Genomic DNA, 22,463 nt, shown 5'->3' with positions numbered 1-22,463 from the left:
TTTTAAAAAATAACTTAATAATAATATACTTTCATAATCTTCACGGCACACCTAGCCACCTCTTGCAGCGCACCAGTGTGCCCCGGCGCACCATTGAGAATCACTGCAATAGAGTGTTGGACATGGACTTGCAGGTCCAACTTTTGCAAAATCACTCAGGATGTCTTGGTCCTCCTCTCTTGTCACCTTCAGCACTTTGTTATGTTATGTTACATTTTATTTCTAGGCCGCCTTTCAGCCAAATAGGCCCCCAAGGCGGCTTACACACAAATAAAAATACAAATACAAAATACAAATAAAAACAATACAATTTACAAAAAAAAAAAATCAAACTAACAAAATTCTAACATTTCTAAAAAAACAAAAACAGCAAACCAAAAGCATTCATCTTCCTGGGGGCAGTCCCCAGAAAAATGTCACTAAGAGCAGGGGGGGCAAGGCAGGTGGACAAGCTTGCCCCTTGATGGTCCCAGCAGAGTGTCACCCCTGCAGCAGCACCTCTCAGTCTGCAGCTCCTCCTGCTAAGGTCCAGGCAGAGGGGTGGGACAAGGCAGGTGGAAAAGCACAGTCTCACCCCGGCGGCAGGGGAAACTTAGGGACCTATGGCATTGTGCCACTTGAACTGTAGTCTGTGACTTATCTCACTGTCTTATCTACTCTGAATGCACTTTTTCTAGTTTCCTGTTTTTTAAATTCAGTATTGTGATTGTGGTACTATTGCTGTCAGGACTGAGTTGTGATTTGTGATATCCTGTGTGAATAGTACTGAGCAGCCAAACCTAGGGCCCCATCTGCACTATACATTTAAAGTGACATCTTACCACTTTGAACAGAGAGGTTTAACTATCAGTTCCTCTTCCCAGGGAATTCTCAGAACTGTAGCTCTGTGAGGGGAATAGGGGCTCCTAACAAGTCTAGGCACCCATAACAAGTTACAGTTCCCAGGATTCTTTGGGCAAAGGCATGACTGTTTAAAGTGGTTTCATTCTTCTTTAAATGTATAGTGCAGATGAGGCCTAGGTTTAAAAATCAGGCAATATTGTTCCAGGTCAGAGTTATAACTCCCAGGAGAAACTGAGCCCTGTTACGTATTGTGTTAAAATTAAGTCCAGTTATTTTTCTGGCTCTCCTGGTGCATTTTTAGGGTTTGACATTGGACCCCGCCTGTATGGGGGGGGGGTTGAGCTAATCTGCAGCCGCTCATGTGTAGACTTATATTTGTTTATGCAAGTCACCTGGGGTAAATGAAGTACAATAGGTAAATGTGATTAGTTCTGCCTCTGAACCACCATTTTGTGGCCTGCTCTACCCATGAGCTGCCATTTTATGACTGGCTCTGCTTCATATATCCTGGGCTCTGGTAATGAAATGAAATGACAGCCTATTAGACCACCAAAGTGTTTTTGAAGAGCCTATGCCTTCAATCTCCTATAACCTACTCTTAACCCGTAAGGGAAAACACTTTAATTTTAGAATCTTGGGGGAACTTGATGATTATTGTTATTTGTGAGATTAATGGACCATTAAATGTTGCCATTTTTCATGCTTTCTGCTAATGTAAGTTGCTGTAATTTCCAAAACAGCTATACTGCTAAGGCATTCCTTAAAATTTATTTAACCGTTTACGTATATTTGAGTTTTAATTTTTTTTGTACTAGTAATACTGCATTCCTTTATCAGTGTCTGTATTTTTGAACCTTTGCCACAAAGTTAACATGGGGTGAATGGGACTAAAATCTGTTAGGGTCCCCCCCCCTTACGCAGGGCCTGTCTTGCCATCAGGCACTGAGGCAGCTAGTCTGGTGGCAGATACTTTGAGGAGGGGGCACTGACGGAGAACAAAGCTGTTCATGCCATGTGGCCAGCTTGTGCTGAAGTTAGCTTCTGTCCTCAGGTGTGTGAGAGGATGATGTCCCATCACCAGTATTAAAGTAAGTTTCAGCAATCACTGCACTTGATATATGCATTATATATGCTGCTGACCCTGCTGCGGATCGCAGAGAGGGAGCTCCAGGCACCCCCCGAAACAGTCAGTGAGCCCCAGCTATGTCTCCCATCTCTGTGAAGGATGTGTGAGCTGTGTGCACATGCCTACCATCAACCAAGATGGCAGCAGGGGCTTTCCTAAGGGGATGGCACCCCACTGCCATCTTGGTTGATGGAGGCATGTACACGCAGTCCGCACATCATTCACAGGGACAGGAGAATTAGATGAGATACACCGGCAGGCTTACTAGCCCCGGTCCACCTGTAAGGGGGGCTTGGGCTATGGCGCCGCAGACCGGGGGCAGGCTGGTGCCCAAGGGCGCAGTCATGCCTGATGCTGGTCCTTTCCACATTGTTCATCTGCTAGCAGGGTAGAAGGAGAAACTTCTAGTTCCAGGTTTAACTAGTCCTGCAGCATGTAAGAAAAGTCTGCCTATATTAGTAGTTAGAGCAAGCTCAGAAATTGGAACAACCTTTTATGTTTGTTTAACTTTTATTGTTTATTTAACAGCACCAAGTTTAGTATATTTTGTTAATTAATCAAATTGTTTGTTAAGTATAAGGCCCAAGGCACGTATATGGGGTGAGATACTCTAGGTTGCTCACAGTCCTTGGGCCTTTTAGCCAAGGTACAGTAGAGTCTGTTCAGTTTTCTTCTTAGTGATTCCCATGGGGTGCCAGAGTACAGAGAGGGGTAAGAAATCTCTTTAGAACCCCTGGGTACATCAGAAGGACATAGTGAGTTAGTTTCTAAGTAGAGATGGAATCTGCAGCCACCGCCAATTTGCCGCAAATCCACTCCCTGCCCACCCATCGTGGAGAAGGAGGAGGCAAGAGAGGAGGGGCCCTCCTGGATCAAACAACAGTCTCTCCAACCAGGCCACAGTGGAGGAAAAGGAAGTGGAAGAAGAGGTGCTATACCACAGGGTAAGTGACATGCTGCAGGTTGGGATGGGTGAAAAATCCACTTAATTCCAGCCCCCTGCAGTTGAAATTAAGTGGATTTTTCACCCGTACCAGCCTGCAGCCTGTCACTTGCCCCATGGTATGGCATCTCTTCTTCCATTTCCTCCCCTGCGGTTGGACTCTGCTTGGGTAAGCTGTTGCCGAGGCCTCTGTTCCAACACACTGCCTGGGGAGGAGACTCCTCTCCTGCCTCCTCCATGGTGTGGGAGTGGGCAGACATGGATGCTTGAGGAGACAACAGATCAGCCAGTGCCATATCTCCCAGACTAATGTGTGGATCCATATATAATTTTGCACTTTTCTGAATTTTGCAATGAGGTTTTGGCTTGAAAAATGCTACAGTGTTGAATATGTGTAGTTTAAGATAAAATACATTTAGAAATGCATACATTCAGTTTAAATAGATTTTAAAATCTATTTTGTGATAAAATACATATTAAAATATGATTTTTGTATGTGGATTAATTGGTGTGTGGATTGGGGGCAAATCAGCAGCAGGCAGATTCCATCCCTACTCCTAAACTCCCATGAACTCAAGGAGAGGAAACTCATGGTGCCCACTAACAAATGGGAGGAGTAGATTATCACAAATCCCCCCCCCCGGGCCTCTGACAGTCTGCTCCAGAGGTTTTAGAGGAGCTGCATGAAAAGTGGAACAGGGGAAGTCTGTGAAAATGACCTCCATATTCCATTCACAGGAGCATCCCCTGAATCAAAGGCCGTTGCATTCAGGGATAGAATTCTTTCATGCACGGAAGGGTATCTGAGGATCCAACCCAGTTTGTTTCAGAGATTTTGAATATAGATGCACCTCCACCTTAACTTTGTAACATCAAATAAAAAGCCTAGAATTTGTCTTTTTAGATATCCAGACAATACTGCCACACAATTTAATGTAAACCTGGCTTGAAATCAGTGACATTTTCTGGGAGTGAACATTTTTGTTTAAGTTAACTAAAAGTTGCATCATGCAGGACCTTGGAAATACATCCTGAGATCAATTATCCCCCAGCAAAGTGCCAGGAAACCATCTGTTCATCTTAGTGAGAGGTCAGTGCAGTACTTTGAACAGATTAGCTAAGAAAGCCATATGTGAAAAGACATTTTGATGACAAAATGCAATAGGATCAGCAAAATCTTATGGACATTATCGTACATGAAGCAAGTGATGTGGAAATAAAATGGTGTCTCTGAAATCAGGGAGTGATGTTGTTGGATTCCAGATGTTGTTGGACTCCAACTTCTATCAGCCCCAATCAGCATGCATGACCAATCGTCAGGGACAATGAGAATTGTAGTTCAGCAAAAATCTGGAAGGGCACAGGCTTGCCACTCCTGCCATAAATTTTAGTTTAAAGATTCTGAGTTCAACCACTTCCAAACACTGACCAACTAATCTTCCAAAGACCTTACTTGTCAACAGCATCCTGAATAAGTGCTGGGCTCATTAAAAACTTGAAGTGCACAACATCTTTAGACAAACTTCTTTTTTTAAAAAAGCAAGCTCTTGGGGATGTAAGGAACTGACACAGAGCTTCACCATGCACTGCTTCAATAGCAGTTGTAAAACCACGTTATAAAGTCAAACACTGACCTGTTTCCAACAGAAGAATCTTCAAACTTGCTGGGATCGTGCACAATATGAAGGACAGGTCTTAATTGAAAATAGCCTTGTAAAAACTGCCAAGCCAGTGGGTGAGACTGCTTTTCTTCCAATAGTGGAAGGTAAAACTATGTGTATATTTTCCAAGTACAATAAAATAAGATGAATGTTATCTGGGCATTTTGTTTGCTTATCACAAGGTTTCATCTTAGAATGAGGTTCAGAACAAGAAACTGAAGCTGGACTTTCCTCCTTTCCTTCACAAATAACTAAACTGAACATAAATACAAGTGTCCTGCATACATTTTTGTGCTAGTCTTCATCATGCCAGTGAAGTCACATGAGGCTTGATTTCTAGAAATGCTGATGTGCCTAAACCTTTTTCAGATGGCTATCATATTCCTGTATATTAATAGTGAACTCAGATGCAAAGTTATTATTGCCATGCAACCACTGGGCTACTGGGATATGAGAGGGAAGTATCAGAGACCCTGAAGAAGTATAGAAAAATGTTTCGGGTTTAAAAAAAAAAACAAAGAGGGCCACATTTCCAAAACAGCCCAAAGAGGAGTGAGCATGATCAGCAGGAACGGCTGGTAGGGATGGGCACACCACAATCCTAACCTTCTGGCAGTAGTGTCATTGCCACATACCAGGGATAGGGTACAGGGCCAGTTCTAAAGGGCAGCCAGGTGGGGCACTGGCCCGAGGGCCCCTGGAGCTACAGAGGCCCCTCCGCTCACCTTCCACTATCCGCAGCAGCCACGGATCACAGAGCAGGAGCTTCCATCTGCCCTCCATTCCCTCGCCCCACCTACCTGTCTCCTGCCTTTTAGCATTTCCCTTAATGAAGATGGCAGCTGAGGTTTCCCTAAGGGGATGAAGCCTTTGCCGCCATCTTGGTTGATGGCAGAGATGTGCACGTGTAGCATGCACGTGTGCCATCAACCAAGATGGCGGCAAAGGCTTCATCCCCTTAGGGAAAATGTGGCTGCTCAAAGGCGACAGGTAGGTGGGGGGCATGGCGGGGTTGCATGCGCATGTGCGCGTGCACACACACACACCAGGCCTGGGGAGAGCTGATGCCCAAGGGCCCTGGCATGCCTCGGGCCAGCCCTGATAGGGTAGCAGTGAGGTTGGGGCAATTTGGGCACACCACGCCACCTCCCTGCCTTGTACCATCTCAGTATACAGAAGCAACACTGCTGCCATGAGGCTAGATCCACAGTGTTGTCCAACCCCACTGGCTGATTCTGATGCTCAGTAGCCTCAGAAAGTTACATGTTTGTTGGGTGTTGGGAATTGGTGTGGGGAATTGGGAAACTGGAGAAGGAAATGGAATTGAGTATACTAAACAAATGCAATTAAAAAAAAAAACAATTGCAGGTCCTACTTGTCTTTGTATAATTACAAAATCACATACCTTTTTAAAATCAAACTATGTTCAGAAAAGTTCATTCTGTACGTATTTTAAAATATTCCATTCTGTCTTCAGCAGATTTTGGCCGAGACTATTTTTGAATACTGAAAAGAAGAGTAGCTTCATGCTTTGGGTGGTGATTGTGAATTCAATTAACAATGAATGCCATTTTGGGTGGAGTCCAGCTCTGTTAATATAAATATGAGTTTTGACATTGACAATTGTCATTGACTAATTGAACATTTTTAAACTCGTGTGTATTTATTATTGATGTTTATCTCTTGCCCAGTAACAGAAGTTCTCTGAATGACTTGCAAGAGAAGTTAAAAGAATTACATACACAAAATAAAGGGTAAAACTGGCTGATACAGAAAAGGTCACAACAATACTTGCCTTTCTTTAGCTTTCATGGTTAGCATAGATATTTGGGAGGTGGCTGCAGTATATAACCTTCCTTACTGGGAAGAAAGTAGGTCTGAGTTTATCTGCTTACAATCCTTTCCTTCTCTGGAATATCATGATCCTTCTGGTGTGATGCATGCCCAGGTACACCAGGAAATATTCTCATAATCATTTTAGTTTGCGTCTATCTGTCTATCTGTCTGTCTATCTATCTATCTATCTATCTATCTATCTATCTATCTATCTATCTATCTATCTATCTATCTATCTATCTATCTATCTATCTATCTATCTATCTATCTATCTATCTATCTATCTATCTATCTATCTATCTATCTATCTAATATTTTTGAAAGCATGCTGCAGTTCACTTGGCCACAGACAAGTGGTGCTGGGAACTTCAGCATGAAAATTATAAGGAGCTGCCGCAAGGCCTCCCTCCAGGTTATGTGGTGGTGAGGGCAAGTGGCAGGTGAGACCAGGCAAAGAGCAGAAGAGTGAGCAGGCAGCAGCAGCCTGGGCAAGCCACGGAGCCGGTTCATGGGAGGCCTCTGCATTGTTACCGTGAAGTCTCCCTTTCCTCCAATGAAAGGTGAGGAGGAAAGTGCCAGGAGAGCAGAGCTGCCCAGGACTGTGCCACTTGTCCTTCCTGTGCAGCTCACCTCTACCAGTCACCTCTCTCCTCTGCTTCCCTTCTCCTCCATGGGAGAAAGTCACAGGGGCAGTACCTTGGCGACCTGGGGGAGGAGAAAGGTGTCTTGGTGACCTGGGAGAGGGGGCCAGCATGGGGAGAGTGAGGTGGTGGTGGCCATGCAGCAAGCCTGGAGCCACTTGGGTATATTGGCGTGGTGGGTACTTGGGGCTCCTGTTCCCAGATATGGTTTGTGGAGTTGGTACGTGAAGCACACAGGGGCAGAACCCCTAGTAGGTTTGTATTTCCTTATAAAAATATGCATAACCCTTATGCAAATGTATCTTATAAACACAGCCAAAAAGTGGAGAATCAGGAAAAATGCAGCCATATCAGGACTGATTACTGATATGATTTTTTATTTTTTAAACCCATCCTTCACTATAAGGTCCCAGGGCAGGTTACAACAACACAATTTTACAAACAGATAAAAACATTACAATTATAAAACAAATCAAACTGTTTCAAATGGAACAGAACAGTTGAACAGTTTTCTTTCATGGTCTCTGCTGCTAGGTAGCAGCTTTTTTATTTAGAAACTGAAAGTTGAGTTAATTCACTCTTTTTTGTGAAGTGATAAGTGCATTCAGTTCTTAATCTCCCGGAGAGCAATTCTGATTAACTGGCTATGCTAGAATGTGAATTGATTGATTAAGGCTGCAACCCTATACCCACCTAGCTGGGAGGAATAAGCTTCCTTCTGAACAGGCACATACAGGATTGCACTGTTACGCTTTAATTCTGTTCACATTTACTTGAGAGTAAGTCCCTTGGTTTGGCTTAGTGTGTTGTCTGAACCCAGGCTTATCGTTTGTTTTGCTCCCCAAAACTACAAGCCGTAACCAAAGTTTGTTCTTGGTTTACAGTTCACGGTTTGTCTGGATCTTAGCGTGGATTCAGATGACATGCTAAGCCAAACCGTGACTGAAGATAATAACAAGTAACACTGCAGCAAGGATTCCATGGGTAGGACAGCAGCAGGAGCACCCAGAAATGAGCACAGTGCCTGTGCTCACACGTTTGTGATTTGGCTTAGCATTAGATGCAAACTGCATTGTACATATTTATTCTAACTTTCTGCAAAAAGATATGTTTTAGATTTTCTAATTTTAACGTTTGATATATGAATATATTTTTATTGGCTTGGTACCTTGTGTGTGTGCATGTTATATACATAAAAAGTTGTATTATCTGTTTATAAAAATCACAGTGGGCAATTTCACACTACAAAATGAATGCAAACCATCAACCCCTGCCCAGATCACCCAATCTCTGCATTTAGTGCCATCATTCTTCTATGCAGATCTTCTTATGCTTGTCCTCAAGGTCTGTTTTTTGGCAGTGGAAACTGTGACATCACAATTCCCATCCACTTCTGTGCACACACCTATTAATGAAAAAGGCACATGGTGGAGTATGAGAAGTATTTTCATGTTGGAATGGCATAAAACTGAGGGAAATGATAGCTGGGAGGAGAGGCTAAGCTTACATACTTGATCAGGGACCTTTTTAGTTCCAGAGCGTGGCAGTGGATTGTGTTGCTCTTAGAACCTGTGGGGTCTTCCTGAGGAATTTACTGGATGAAGAAAGTGGCTGGTCATACTCTCGGAGGCTGTGCTGGTTCCAGGGCTATGAGGAGGTGGCCTAGTCCAGCAATGTCCTCTCTTAGAGCAGTAAACAAGGGTTGGTACCTGGGCAGGGGTTCAGCCAGGCTGCTCTGAAGCTCTCAGGGCTACTGAGTCATTACTAAGAGCAGGGTCAGAATGTTCTGCCTCAGTGGTTCCAAAACATTTTTCCTCCACAGTCCCTTTGAAAATTGCTGATGGTTTTGGCAGACCACTTTATGATTTTTCCCAATTGTAGCAATTATAATACACTGTGCTAGATACTGTATCCGTCCAGTGGAGCTTTTCCGTATTGTCAGGGGTCTGTTGACATCAACTCCAGGAAATGGAGTTTAGGCCCTTCGGAGGCCCACTGTGAATTGTTTGCAAGGCATTTTAAGGATAAAGTTGCTCCCCTCCGTAGCAGTCTTGATGCCCCATCCATATCTACTATAGTCCCCAGTGAGGTGTCCAGTGCAACATCTGCAACATCTTGGGAACTGTGGAAGGAAAAATAACTCACCAGTCAAATTTAGGAGTAGCAGTCACTTAGACAAGCTTTACTGCAATAAAGAAGAAATCACTGATGTACATCAATAGAGAGAGTCAAAGAGTCTCCCTCTCAAACCATGGACCCACAGGCTTATATAGTTTTACATACATCACAGCACATCTCATAACCATATATACCAATATCTTATACCCAATAACAATAACAACAACAACAACAAATATCTTATACCCTTTTGGGTGGTCACCCACATTTGTTGCCCTGCCCATCCATGTGCCAGGTTGGTAGCTGCCCCAATCCAAAACTTTGTTATTCTAAAGCCCAGCTTGTGCCATCCTAAAAACCAGCTTATACCAGCTGCCTGCAGCCTGATATTTAAAATGACTGTCTTTGTGAAATCTTTCACTTGACCACAACTTCTTGTTTCCTCGTCTTGGTTCAGTTCCAAGCTGCTAGCTGGCATCACACAAAACTTACTCATTTCCTTTGTGACTGCAAAATGTACCTTAAGATGTGATAGAAAGCCTCCCAGCTGTTATAAGCAAATATAAGCATATTGATTATGGAATCTTACTTATCAGAAAGGTCAAAGTTCTTTATTCTTTCACAGAACAGTTTCAGTTGATGTGGCCTGATGACATAGACAAGGTGCTTGCAATGATGTGTCCTCTCAACCCTTGCCCTTCTTGACTTATTAAAGCTTGCTGAGGGGGTTTGACTGAGTGGATCCAGGGTGTGGTCAACACATCATTGCAGGAGGGAGTGGTTCCAGCCACCCTGAAGAGGCAGTAATCTGACCGCTCCTGAAAAAGCCCACCTTGGACCCATTGGTCTGCGACAATTACTGACCAGTCGCAAATACCCCCTTCTTAGGGAAGGTGATTAAGAGGGTTGTGGCACAGCAATTGCAAGTACTCTTGGATGAAACAGATTATCTTGACCCATCCCAGTCTGGGTTCAGGCCTGGTTATGGGACTGAATCGGCCTTGGTCACCCTGATGGTTGACCTTGATCAGGAGAAGGACAGGGGGAATGCGACCCTGTTACTCTTACTTGATCTCTCATCAGCTTTTGATACCATTGATCATGGTATTCTTCTGGGCCGACTTGGTGAGATGGGTATTGGAGGCACTGTTTTAGAGTGGTTCTAATCCTATCTCCAAGGTCGTTTTCAGAGAAAAGCTTGGGTGATTGTCTGTCGCCCCCCTGGAAGATATGCTATGGGGTGCCGCAGGGTACCATCTTGTCCCCCATGCTGTTTAAAATCTATATGAAGCCCTTGGGAGCGGTCATCAGGAGATTTGGGGCGAGGTGTCAGCAGTATGCTGATGATACCCAGCTCTATTTCTCTGTAACATCTGAATCAGGAGAGGCCGTGCAAGCCCTGGACCACTGCCTGAACTCAGTGGTGGGCTGGATGAGGGTCAATAAACTGAGTCTGAATCCTAGCAAGATGGAGATGCTGTGGGTGGGTGGTTCTTGAGTTCAGATAATTGGTTAGTTGCCTGCTTTGGATGGGGTTGTACTCCCTCTGAAAGAGCAGGTCTGTAGTCTGGTGGTGCTCCTGGATCCATCTTTGTTGCTAGAGGCCCAGGTAACCTCAATGGCTAGGAGAGCCTTTTACCAGCTTTGGCTTGTAAGACAGCTGTGGCCATTTCTGGACCAGGATAGCCTGACCACTGTTGTCCATGCACTGGTAACCTCTAGGCTCAATTACTGTAATGCTTTCTATCTTGAGCTGCCCTTGAGGTTGGTCTGGAAGCTTCAGCTGATGCAAAACGCAGCAGAGACACTGCTCACTAGGGCAGGGTATCACCAACATGTCACCCTGCTGCTGAAAGAATTGCACTGGCTGCTCATTTGCTACTGGGACAAGTTCAATGTTCTAGTTTTGGTGTACAAAGCCCTATACAGCTTGGGACCAGGATACCTGAAAGACCATCTTATTCCTTATACACCCAGTCAATCACTGCACTCTGCAGGTGAGGGCCTCCTGCAGATACCATCTTATCAGGAGGTCCGTTCTGCACAACATAGGAAACAGACCTTTACTGTGACGGCACCTACCCTGTGGAATTCCCTCCCCTTAAATATTAGCCTGGTGCCATCTGTGTTATCTTTTTGGCGCCTATTAAACACCTTTCTCTTTCAACAAGCCTTATAAGTTGAAACCTTATCCCAGTCTGCCTCTGTGCTGGAATTGCTTTTTAATATGTTTTTAAAGTTTTTTTTAACAATATATTTTTAACCTTTTTTTAAAGATGTCTTGAAAGCTTTTTGAAAATGTTTTTAAAGTTGTTTTGTTTTAACTAATTTTTTTTAAATGTTTTAAAGTGTTTTAGTGCTTTTGTTTGCCTCCCTGGGCTCCTGCTGGGAGGAAGGGCGGGATATAAATCATATAAATAAATACTGTATGATTTTAATAGTATCTTTAATTGGTTCTTTTATTTCTTATATTGCACTTTATTGTATTGCAATTTACATTCCATAGAATTCAAACTGTAATGCAATAATATGCAATATATGAAATAAAAGAACCAATAAAAATACAGTTAAAATATATATGAATATTTAATGTGGACACCCTGCAGGCCCCCTGGATGAAGCTTGTGGACCACTGGTGGTCCATAGACCACAGTTTGGGAACCCCTGGTCTACATGGATATTTAATATATCCAAGAACAAGGGGTGATATTCCTTTGGAAGAAGGTGCGGGATATAAATCTAATAAATAAATAAAAGAACTATGACTGAAGGTCACATATGCTGCACAGTCATGGTTAGGAAGTAGCCCTGCTGGGATTTTCTATCATGATAATGTATATGCTTCCAGAGGAAGAAGTTTTGGAGAGATTCAAAGCTATTTGTCACAGGAATAAAACAACCTGGTATATCAATGGTGATAAACGAGGAAGGGCATTAGTTTACAGCAATGGTAACTTTATTGTTTAAAAACATTTTTATCATTGGTGATATGCAAGCATTTTTATCATGGAAAACCTATCCCAGTTACCCCAGCAGCCCCCAAACTGATAGTATATCACTAGTGTTCTTATGATTGCTTCATCCTACCTGGGTGCTGCATTCATAATCTTGAACCCTGATTTGCATCTCAAGTGATGTACGAAGGCACCAGGTGCAGGGCCTTCTTTGTGGTGAAACCCTCCTTCTGGAATTGTCTCCCTAGAGAAGTCTGTGTGGCTCCCTCGCTTCTCTCTTTCCAGTGACTCAGAAAACTATTTTATGCAACGGGACTTTTGAAGTGGGCAAAGGATAATCTTTTTAAGGATGCTGGTTGCAGTAGGTTATGCATTTTATGTATTTTGTACATAGTAGCTTACGTTGACCTCCATTTCAGTATTTATTTATTTAAAATATTTCTATCACGCCCTTCTGTCCTATAATAGGGCACTCAGGGCGGCTTACAAAAATAAAATCAGACATGTACATAAAATACAGTTAAAATACATAAAATACTATATATGCACACATATATACATATATATAGGGATTGGTACTAAAGGGACGACAAAGTAAAATTTAACATAGAAGACGTAAAATCAGTGTCAGGCTCTACCTTCAGTCCCTCCCAAACGCTCTCCGGAACAAGATCGTTTTCAGAAGTCTCCGGAAAACTAACAGGGAGGAAGCAGAGCACACTTCTTGGGGTAGGGTATTCTAGAGCTTGGGGGCCACAGCTGAAAAAGCTCTCTCCCACGTGCCTGTCAATCTAACATCTTTCACTCCAGGCACGCAGAGGAGACCAGAGGCAGATGATCTTAAATCCTGGACAGGTGCATATGGGCATAAGCAGTCCCTCAGTATTATTTTCTGTTGCTGTTTTTGCTGTATTTTGAATTTCAACTGTTTTTAAATTGCTGCAGTAAGCACTTTTTGTGGAAAAGCACAGTATAAATATTAAAATAATATAAAGATGCAGTTATGCAGATGAGCCTAATCTAAATAGCTTTCATTCTGCTTTTGTGATTAAAAAAAAGAACTGAATTTTGCATGGAAGATAAAATATAACTTTCAGACTGTTTCACACTTGATATAAAAGTATGACTTAAAAAAATATGGTGGTTTGATATCAACATTTTAGATAAAAGTGTGCAAAGGGAGGCAACCTATAAACTCATCAGTTTTTATACAGATAACAGTTAAGGCTGGATTTGTATGTTGCTAAAGCAGGGGAGAAGGTAGAACCTTTAGATTCTTGATTACATTTCATAACAGAGGCTTGGATCCTAACTTTTCACTCTATGAACAGAAGGTTCTTCCATGCATGCGTGCACACTCCCTTCTGTGCACTCCTTCTGTGAAGGGAGAAAATGTTAGGATCCAAGCCATAGTTCCTACAGTATATACTAGAAAGGAAGAAAAAAGGATCAAGATAATATTTTCTAGTAGCAATTAATCCTGGGAAGAAAATTTAGGGGAATTCGAGCCATGCAAACTGTGTGGTAACCAGAGTTTTCAGCTGCAGTCTTTGGGCTACTGTTTTTGTGTCTTCAAAAATTAGCATTCTTAATTTTACACACTTTTCCGGGTTTTAAAAAACATACCCTCCACTTCTCATGTACTTTCTTGCTGAAACTTGTTTTTAAAGTGGATGCCACATACGATGCAATGTTTTTCAATGTGCTGAGTTACTGAAGTAAGTTACAAGAGGGGTCTTCTCTTTATTCGTTTATATAACTTGTACAAAACATATAGATATGTTTGTTTAGACATATTTTAATTATCATTGTATTGCTCATCTCATTGTCCAATAAACAAAAGCCATGTTTACACAAGTTAAGATGAGTCTGAAGTTTTATGAGTTCATTGACAACATGAAGTTGTTTAGGAGAAGGAATAATTGCATGATTCTCTTTATGCAGGAAAATGGTTTAGTTTTGTTTCTTTGGCAGTATTGCCTAATAACAATATCATTTAAACTATCATGTAATATAACAAATTGTGGCATGTTGTAGTCAAGTATTGCAACATTCTGAGTTGATGCAACATTCTGAGTGGATGTCTCTGTTAGGTGGTATTTTGTTGAGTACCCTGAAATCCACTCTCTAGAGCCCAGTAAAACTTGAACAAGCAGAGAAACAAATTTTGGACAATTTGCTGCTGACCCTGCTGCTTCTAAAAATTATGTCAAATGTATTTTTAACTCTGCTGAGCAGAAGTTACAGTGGCCTGTGATGATCAACTTTTGTTCAGAAGCAATAATGTTCTCCTAGACCCCCCTGTCTCCCATTGGGAACAATTGTATGCTCTCATCAGTGTTAATAAAAGCGACACATTTGAACTAACAGCAACAACAAAAAAGTTACACTGTATTGTTGTCCAGTCAGGATCATAAAAATAAAACACAGATGTACTTATATTCTTTTTCTTTTCTTTTTATTTTTAGGATTCTTTTCACCATGGAAGACTCCAAAACCTGTAAGTTTTCTTTCCAACTTATTCATATTATATAATGTGTAGATATATTCTACTCAACACTTTTGAGTCCTATCAGTTTCAGTGGGAGAGCTTTAACGATGTGCTTGAAGTGGCAACCCTCTAGCTGTTCAAAGGTTGGCATACGTGCCATTCATTGGAGATGGGAAGTCCATGAGTGGGATGTCACCTATGCTCCCAGAGGTTGATATACCCACAAAAAGCTCTACCTTTCACCAATGTCTGAAGGCAAAATGAAGCATCCGGGGGGGCAGTAATGGATATTCAGGAACTAAAGCATCCTTATTCCCCGCTATACCTTCACAAAATTTGCCTGAAATTTTCCCTCCCATTAGAACCAGTCAGTGGGAAAATGAGAAATCCTGCCCACCACTTCCCATTCTGGTTGCGGCAAGCTGGCAGGGCTGTGGATGTGACAGACTCTCCCTTCCCCCACCCTCTGCTCCTCTCGCCCACTGAGAACAATGCAACCTACTTCAACTGGATCATGCACTATATGATTTCTTCATCTTCCCAATTTGCTCTGCCTCTCTCTCCCGCTGAGAACAATATTGCTTACTTTGACTGGACCATGAGCTATAAGTTTATCTCTAAGAATGCCATTCTAACCATAAGCATCAGGAAATAGATAATAAAGACTTAATAAGACTTGCTTCCTTCAGTCTGCTTGACATAATTCATAAAACATTTCTCAACACAATTAGCCAACAGTACGTAGATTATCCTATATCCTGATTGCCTTGGGCTCTAGCTGCAGGCAGGTATATGTTATTTAGCTAAGCAACAGAAATGAAGGCCTGTGAGAAAACTATAGCCAATAAATTTGAGCAGCATCAAAACCATGGGTGGCGAACCCTTTTTTCAGCCCAAGAACCATAGTCCCTTGTGAGCATTCTTGGACCGCATGCCAAAGGTGGATTGCCTTTAAACAGTGGGCTAAATTCCAGTCACACAGAAGTCAAGAGACTTCTGCACACACATCTCTTTACCCTGCAAATACAGCAAATCCTCAGATTGAAATGGCGGAGCACAGGCTGCGTCTGAAGTCTCTTGACAAGGGAGGTCAGGGGGAGAGAACCCATGCTGCTTCAGCCAGATACAGATGAAACTCCTCAGCAAATCACAGTCCAAATCCCCACCAATTTGAAACGCACTTCTTAAGGAAGTGGTGGTGACTCTGGTGTGTGTCTACAGAGACCACAGGAAAAAAGCTAAAATACAAATCATGCTTTACCTAGTAATAATCAAATATATAATTTATAATTGGGCTTTGAGCACAAACCCCACTTGTTATTGTTATGTGCCTTCAAGTCAGTTACGATTTATGGCAACCCTATGAATCAGCGACTTCCATACCCTGTTCAGAGTTTGTAAGTTCAGGTCTGTGGCTTCCTTTATGGAATCAATACATCTCTTGTTTGGTATTTCTCTTTTTCTACTCCCTTCTGTTTTTCCTAGCATTATTGCCTTTTCTGGTGAATCATCTCTTCTCATTATGTCTCCAAAGTATGATAACCTCAGTTTCATCATTTTAGTTTCTAGTGACAGTTCTGGTTTAATTTGTTATAACTCCCAATTATTTGTCTTTTTTGCAGTCCATGGTATCCTCAAAGCTCTCCTCAAACACCACATTTCATATGAGTTGATTTTTCTCTTGTCAACTTTTTTCACTGTCTAACTTTCACATCCATACACAGAGATCGGGAATACCATGGTCTGAATGACCCTGACTTTAGCGTTCAGTCTCAGTAGCTTGTAGCAACTCTATTGGTATGCCATCTGTTCTTGGTGATTTGTTTCTTCTGAGTATTTTAAGAGCAGCTTTCACCTCACATTCTAAAATTTTCCAGTTCCTCCATGAATAAATCTGTCATCCTTGTATCTCTTTTATAGAGTTCTTCAGTGTATTGATTCTGTCTTCCTTTTATTTTGTCTTGGTCAGCCAGTGTGTTCCCCTGTTGATTATTACTCGTGGTTTAAGTTTCCCTTTAATTTGTCTAATCTTTTGGAATAGGGCTCTTGTTCTACCTTTTTGGTTGTCCTCTTCTATTTCTATACAATATTGTAAAAGTTCTCTTTGTCCCTACATACTAGTTACTGTACAGTAGGGCCCCGTTTCTCGGCACTCCACTTTTTTGGTGTTCCATTAATACGTTGCCAGCGGAGCAATCAGCTGGAGGGGGCTGGAGCTCCCTGTACTCCAGCTGATCACGCTGGAGGAGGGAAAGATCAGCTGAAGCGTGCTACAGCTGATCTTCTCTTCTGGCACAATCAGACTCCCCCGCTTCAGCTGATCGCACCGGAGGAGGGGACATCAGCTGTAGCATGCTACAGCTGATCTCCTCCTCGGGGGTGGTCAGACTCACGTACTCCAGCTGATCACGCTGGAGGAGGGGAAGATCAGCTGTAGCTCGCTACAGCCGATCTTCTCCTCTTCTGGTGCAATCAGACTTCCCCGCTCAAGCTAATCGTGCCAGAGGAGGGGAAGATCAGCTGTAGCTCTTCTGGTGTGATCAGACTCCTGCTCGAGCTGATTGTGACCAAGGAGGGGGAGATGTGATCCCCTCCTCTGGTGCAATCAGTGGGTTAAGTTCCAGACCCCCGCGCTACAGCTGATCTGCTTTTCGGCAGTTTTCACATTCCGGCGGGGGTCTGGAACCTAACCTGCCGTATGAGTGGGGCCCTACTGTATTATTGCATTTAGGGTTCTAACTATGTTTCTGTCTCCTTTTGGTTTTGCTTTCCTTCTCTCTTTAACCATTTTAAGAGTTTCTTCAGTCATCCATTGAGGTCTTTCTCTGTTTTTAACTAGAAGTATTGTCTTTTTGCATTCTTCCCTGATAATGTCTCTGACTTCACTCCATAGTTCTTCTGGTTCTCTGTCAACTAAGTTTAAAGCCCCAAATCAGTTCCTTATTTGATCTTTATATTCTGGGATGTTATTTAAATTGTATTTTGGCATTATGATTGCTTTGTCGTTGTTCTTTAGCTTTACTCTGATTTTCGATATGACCAGTTCATGATCGGCTCCAGTCTGCTCCTGGTCTTGTTTTTGCTGAAAGTATGGAACTTCTCCATCTTCTGCTAACAATTATATAATCAATTTGATGTCCATGGTGATGTCCATGTGTACAGTCATCTTTTCGGCTGCTCAAAAAATATGTTTGCAAGAAACAAATGATTGGCTTCACAGAATTCAATAAGTCTTTCTTCTGCTTCATTTCTATCTCCTGAGCCCCATTTTCCCACAATTCCTAGTTGTTCTCTGTTCCCTACTTTTGCATTCCAGTCACCCATGAAACCCCACATATGTACACACATACCCAGAGACTCCCAAACATACGCAAACCCAGGGACTCCCAAACACACACACACACAGGGATTCCAACCCCTCCTCCCGGGTCTCTCTCTCTCTCTCTCTCTCTCTCTCACACACACACACACACACACACACACACAGAGAGAGAGAGAGAGAGAGAGAGAGAGAGACTCCCGAAAAGATTGTGAAGCGTCCTCTTTTCTTCCCCCCAATGGGTCACCGAGCATCCTTTTCTCCCCCTCCCAATGGGTCTCCCAAGCTTCAGAGGAGGGAGGCAGCCAGCCAAGGTGAGCAACACAGGAACAGTAGGGAGTGGTCGGGGCAGTGCCTCAGCAACCGTCATGCTGTCCTGCCCCTTCCTCCTCCTTGCCTTTTGCTGCTGAGGCTATTGGAGGGGGCAGCAACAGCGGAGCAGGATGGTGGATGAGGAGCTCTCCTGGGCTGTCCTGACTGTTCCTCCATGGCTTGCCCAAGCTAACTCACTCTCCCACCTTGCTCGCTCGCACCACTCATGCCTGCCTCGCTCGCCTGCCGGTCCACCATCCTCATGTGCCTCATGCCCGCTGTGCCTCCCCTCCCGCCCCCATGGAATGTTGTTGTCATGACGGCATGACAACTTTCAAACATATGTGTACTGGGGGGCTGTGCCCCCCTTGCCCAAACACACACATCCACATTCCAGACACCCACAAACTTACACACACAGAAGGACTCCCACACACACATACCCCAGGCACTCCCAAACACACACACACACAGGGACTCCAAAACACACATACTCAGAAATGCACCTCCCAGGCACTCAGAAATGGCCCCGAAGTACCCACTCCCCTCGCCTTGCTTGCAGTTCCCCTGGTGCCTCCAGGCGTTGGCACATGCTCCTTGCGTGTTCCTGCACTGCATCACTGCCCTGCACCACCACTGCCCCCTCAGCAAGCGCCTATGCTACCTCCCCACCTTGGACTTTCACTTGCATCTTCTGGCTGCCACCACTGCCACTTGTCCCCAGCTGCTCACCCTCCCCTGGCTGCATGCCTGCTCATTCCACAGCCACCCATTTACCTCGCTCACTCTACACCTGGCCACCTCGCTTGCTCAGTTGCCTGCCCCTCTGCCAGCTATTCTTGCTTCCTTCATACCCTCACCTTGCTTGCCACCCTGCTGCCATGCCATCCCCCATCTCCCCAAGCTGGTGTGTGACACCTTAGAAAAATATTATATAGTTAGCTGGAAATGCCTAAGGCTGCAATCCTTTGCACGCTTACCTGAGAGTGGGTTTTCAATCTAAATTGTTGCTTTCTTGTTTCTCTGTTGTTTATTATAGATGATGGAACGATGGGAGAATCAAGGCAGTCCACAGACAAGTTTATCTGCTCCAGCTATACCACAGAACATTCCCTTTCCACCCACCCTTCACAGGAGCTCTTTTCCTGATTCAACAGAGGCCTTTGACCCAAGGAAACCTGACCCATATGAGCTGTATGAGAAATCACGAGCTATTTATGAAAGTAGGCGTAAGTGAAAACTATGGTCCCCCTCTGCAGAGCATTTGAAAACTTTCAACATTGCCCTATACATATTCCAAAGCTGGCACAATGGCATTGGTTATTATAACTCAAAGAAAACCAAATAAATAATGCAAATATTTTGGATATTATAAAAAGTTTCCACCTCTACCTTCATGCATTTATTGCAAATTTGCCTCCATTTCAGAACACAGAACATAACAATTTCTACTGATTAATGTCAATAGAAATGGATGGGAGTTGTGCAAAAACCATGCCTGCCAGTTTGTGCCTTTAATCATTTGCTTGCATGTAAATTGGCATTTTGTTGAGGTTTCCTGCTCTGAATCTCCCACCCAACAATGCAGAACAATGAATATAAAGTGATTTTTGCAATGCAACATTTCTTATATTTCACTAGGAAAGTGTTTTAAAACTTACATAGATTTTCTTTGGTGTTTTTGTAGTCATATCAGACTGCTGTGTTAAAAATCAGACTCATAGGTTTTCACTGTCTCCCAGCATGTTACAGTTGGATATCATGCTTACAACTTCCAGTGTCCCAGGGCCAAACTAGATGTAACAATGGGTGAGCCTTAATGGAACAAATGGGAAGCTGTTGTGCACGGGGGGAGCTTTGTGGATGTGTAAGAGAAACCCATGCATACAAGCAGCCACTGAATAGGAGCATTTTTACTGTGCCTATGTCTGAATCATGCTTTCCCCACCACCACCCCAAGTGGTAGACAGTGTAAATGAGAGTGCACTTTTCCTTTCAACCTGCCTGGCACATGTTCAGGGATACAGCAAATCCATGGTTGGGCATAGCATCTCAAATAATGTGTGAATAGTCTGAAACTGAGTGTGAATGGGGTTGAAGCTAAGCAGGTCAGGGCCTTCTCAGTGCCTAAATGAAAGACTGCCTGGGAACCCCATGGTTGACTTCCATGATGGACGAAAGATGGGATATAAATCTAGTCAATAAAGATCCAGATCACACAGTTGATTCACAGATTTTATCTGGGATTTCAGTTGTGCTGTTCAGGCCTATACACATTTATTTTTAAATGTGTCCAAACACAGACCCATATGTAAATATCTGGAAGCCTTGGAGGTGGGTGGGGTGGGCTCCCCAGGATGCAAACTGCCATTGTTCAAATCTATATTTTTTTTAAAAAAGTTTGGACTTTATCCTGTATTTGCTTCCATTAAAAAAAAATCAGTGACATTCCCCCTGCTAAGGGATCAGAATTCAATCAAAACAGCAATATTTACTGCTATTTGCTATTATTTATAAACAAGCTCAAAGTCTACAAGTTGAATGGACAAGAGGGTGTCGAAGGGGGATGGAAAGTGCCAGCCTTTTTCCCAGCTTCACCCTCTCTCCCTATTTCCCTGCTTCTTCAGCTCTTCTCCCAGCGTCCCACTGATCGCTGAAGCTCCTGTGGCAAGTAGAGTAGCATTAAGCCAGTTTGTCCTCTCCATGACCATGACAGAGAAGGGGGGGAGGAGTGTGCCAGCCCAAGGCTCAGCCAGGCTTACTTCCATAGTGCTAAATTGTGGTTTAGTGTTCTGTCTGAATGCAGCTGTGGTCTCTTTCATACTTAAGACTTCTGGGCTAGCCTCTTAAGAGGCAGTACGCACCTACTTAGATGCTCTGTTTGATGTATGAAAGATTCTCCAGCACTAGAGAAAAATAGATTATCTGTCCCATGGCCTTCTACAGAGATGGGAGAAGCCCCGTTTCCACACTGAGTTTAATCTCACAAGGAGTAATGGAAGCCCTGTGGGCACAAAGGGCTGTGTGTTGCAGCTGTGATGCTTCTCAAAAAACTCCTTAGTTTGAGCATAGTTACAAATGTGGACCAAGAAACTTGGAATGGAATTAATGATGACCCTGTTCAAACCCATTTTTGGAAACCAAGCATAGATTGATTTTTGACTTGCCTTCCCCCCCTCCCCCCGTGCATCCATTGCTTTAGAGGCTGAATAAAGATGTGGTGCTGAAAGGTTGTTTCCCAGTGAACTCCCTTCTGGGAATGGCTGTCAGAGAGAGTGAAGGGAGGACCTGTAATTAGCAAGCACTTTTTGTAACTCAGCATTTTTGCTTAAAAGATACTTGATTTCCTCTAACGCTTTAAAGATGGGGCGGTCCTTTTCCCAGGAATTGCTCCCCATATGGGAACCACTCGATAGTAAATGAAATATTTTCACAGAGTCTTGCAGAGGCCCTTGAATAAAACTACAATAGATAGAGACAAAGAAGAATTAGAGAAGGCATAAATCAGTGGAAGAGTTTATGATCTTCAGCCTTAGGACAAATAATGCCAGATCAGTCAATAATAAGACTTCAATAATCTATGATCTCATCCTAGATGAACAGGCTGATATTGTCTGTATAACAGAAACCTGGCTTAACAATTTAGGTGGAGCCAACTTAGTTGGTATATGCCCGCCTGATTACGCTGTCTACCACCAACCCAGGTTGGATCACTGTGGTGGGGGAGTAGCGCTTATATTCCGTAAATCTATTCCCTTATCTAGAATCTTCCTTCAGCCTTCCCCTGGTTTTGAATCTCTTTGTCTGAAACTTGGTCATCATAATCACATTGTAATTCTTGTGATTTATCGTCCTCCCGATTCACCAAGCCACTTCTTGCTTGATTTATCCAATCTAATTGCAGGTTTAATATTGGATTCTCCTAAACTCTTAATTTTAGGAGACTTCAATATTCATATAGAATCCTCTACTTCAAGAAACGCTCTTGACTTTCTATCCTCAATGTCTACATTGGGGTTGCAACAGTTAATTTCAACCCCAACACATATCGCAGGCCGTATCTTAGATCTTGTCTTCCTACCAGAAATAGGTACTTCTGATTTCCGAATAGAGAATATAACCTCTACCCCACTATCATGGTCTGACCATTACTTAATTAGCTTTAACCTTCTTGTGTCACCTGTACCCCACAAAACTAGAATTTCAACTAAATTATATC

At 43.1% G+C, this 22,463-nt stretch overlaps 1 protein-coding gene across 24 annotated transcripts in view; it reads left to right on the top strand.

Annotated features, from left to right (window-relative positions):
• MAGI2 (membrane associated guanylate kinase, WW and PDZ domain containing 2) overlaps positions 1–22,463 on the top strand; it is a 1,014,264-nt gene that overhangs the window by 841,635 nt on the left and 150,166 nt on the right. For 23 of the 24 annotated variants that reach the window (XM_061582129.1, XM_061582109.1, XM_061582111.1 and 20 more), the window contains 2 exons: positions 14,591–14,622; positions 19,284–19,473. In XM_061582129.1, the coding sequence (XP_061438113.1) occupies positions 14,591–14,622; positions 19,284–19,473 (222 nt within the window). The remainder of the gene's footprint in view (positions 1–14,590; positions 14,623–19,283; positions 19,474–22,463) is intronic. The other variant, XM_061582110.1, reaches the window with a different exon arrangement.

This window comes from Rhineura floridana, chromosome 8 (assembly GCF_030035675.1).
Source record: "Rhineura floridana isolate rRhiFlo1 chromosome 8, rRhiFlo1.hap2, whole genome shotgun sequence".
NCBI lineage: Eukaryota > Metazoa > Chordata > Lepidosauria > Squamata > Rhineuridae > Rhineura > Rhineura floridana.
The sequence above is the reverse complement of the archived record's forward strand: the minus strand, read 5'-3'. Positions and strand labels throughout refer to the sequence as shown.